This window comes from Charadrius vociferus, unplaced genomic scaffold (assembly GCF_000708025.1).
Source record: "Charadrius vociferus isolate BGI_N301 unplaced genomic scaffold, ASM70802v2 scaffold183, whole genome shotgun sequence".
NCBI lineage: Eukaryota > Metazoa > Chordata > Aves > Charadriiformes > Charadriidae > Charadrius > Charadrius vociferus.
This window is the reverse complement of record NW_009648250.1, coordinates 1,716,707-1,718,185: the sequence shown is the minus strand read 5'-3', so window position 1 is coordinate 1,718,185 and position 1,479 is coordinate 1,716,707. Positions and strand designations below refer to the sequence as shown.

The window sequence follows — 1,479 nt, the reverse complement described above, 5'->3', positions numbered from 1 at the left end:
CCGGCCCCCCCCCTGCCCCTGTGGCAGGACTGCCGGGCACTGGGGTAGCCGTCAGTGGGCCAGTGCCAGGCTGCTTGGAGTTTTGTATGGCATAACCCTGTTAATGGTGTAAAGGTGCGCTTGATCTAAACAAGTGTGCTTTTTTGGTGTGAAATCATATAGTTGCATGAACATATCTACCTAAATGAAACATCTGAGATGCAAAGGGTTTTGCCAAAGCAGAGTTCATGCTTAAATCCCCACAAAGACATGTAATAAGAAAGATATAGATGAACACGGTTTCAGCAAGACTGCTTTTATCCTGGGAGTCCAAAGATACCAAGTGAAAGGACTCATCAGCATGCCAGGCAGGGCTTTGAAGCGGTCCTACATTTGCTCTGCTTGAGTACTGAGCAAAATGCTGTTGCCACGTGATACGCTGCAGTATGCAGCTACCTGTTAATAGATGGGAATTAAGCAGTAGGTTATTTCTGGTAAGTCGCCATGAGGAAGCTCACTGTATTTTGGTTTCCATTTTCCTGTAGCCTTCTTTACAGATTTCTTCACACTGGTGTGATGAGCGATGTCCGTATGACAGAACACCCGACCAGGATTGGCATCCTGTTGGATTACAGCAGTGGCAGACTGTTGTTCTTCAATGCAGAGAGAGGGCTGGTGCTGTTCGCCATCAGGCACAAATTCACTGATGCTGCTTACCCAGCCTTTGCCCTGGAGAAGGCTGGAGCACTTACCCTGCGCACCGGCATGGAGTTGCCAGAGTTTGTGAAGCACAGCTAATCCCCTGCCTCACACTCCCAACAAAACTGACAATTACAGCGTCAGGGGACAGGGAGGGGAAGGGGGATGTCAGGGAGGGATGTCTAGTCTTCACCGATGAATGCCACGCACACAGCTCTCCCCCACATCATCAGTAACTGTAGTTAGTGCTCAGCCACATAATCACCCTGAGCCTGGAGAGAAAATCGACACCTTCAGATAGAGTGTGCACCTAGTGATATACACAGCAGTACTTTTGAGGGGAAAAAAACGTTTTGTTAGATATGAATATTAAGAGGGAGGGAAATGCACTTTCCCTGTAAAAATAACGACAGTGGTAGCTGTCTTTTTAAAGTTGATGATGAGCCTGTGTATAAAATAAATGCATCTCTCACTGCAATACATGAAAGCCATCATTTCATCATTTGCGAGGACAGTTGGAGCCTGAATCCAGGATGACATGTCTGAAAAACAGGGAAACTTTTCAACAACTGAACCATTTTGCAGGTTAATATATCTGGTGTTATTGTTTCCCAACTCTCTTCTTTAAATGCACAAATTAAGAAAACTTGGAAACTTAGAAATCTTCATGTTTCCAAAATGGGTGAGTCCCAGACTAGCCTTCATATCAGCCATGTAAAGTTTGAGTATGCAACACCTCCCTACCCTGCTCACAGCAGACTGGCAGACAGCTACCCTACTGTCAGTAAATATCTGTACCTG

The 1,479-nt window shown here is 45.9% G+C and overlaps 1 protein-coding gene across 1 annotated transcript in view; it reads left to right on the top strand.

Annotated features, from left to right (window-relative positions):
* The window catches only part of CMYA5 (cardiomyopathy associated 5), a 46,924-nt gene extending 45,769 nt beyond the window's left edge, over positions 1 to 1,155 (top strand). The window contains exon 17 of the mRNA XM_009884236.1: positions 525 to 1,155. Within this exon, the coding sequence (XP_009882538.1) occupies positions 525 to 777 (253 nt within the window). The 3' untranslated portion in view covers positions 778 to 1,155. The remainder of the gene's footprint in view (positions 1 to 524) is intronic.
* Positions 1,156 to 1,479: the final 324 nt, after the last annotated feature.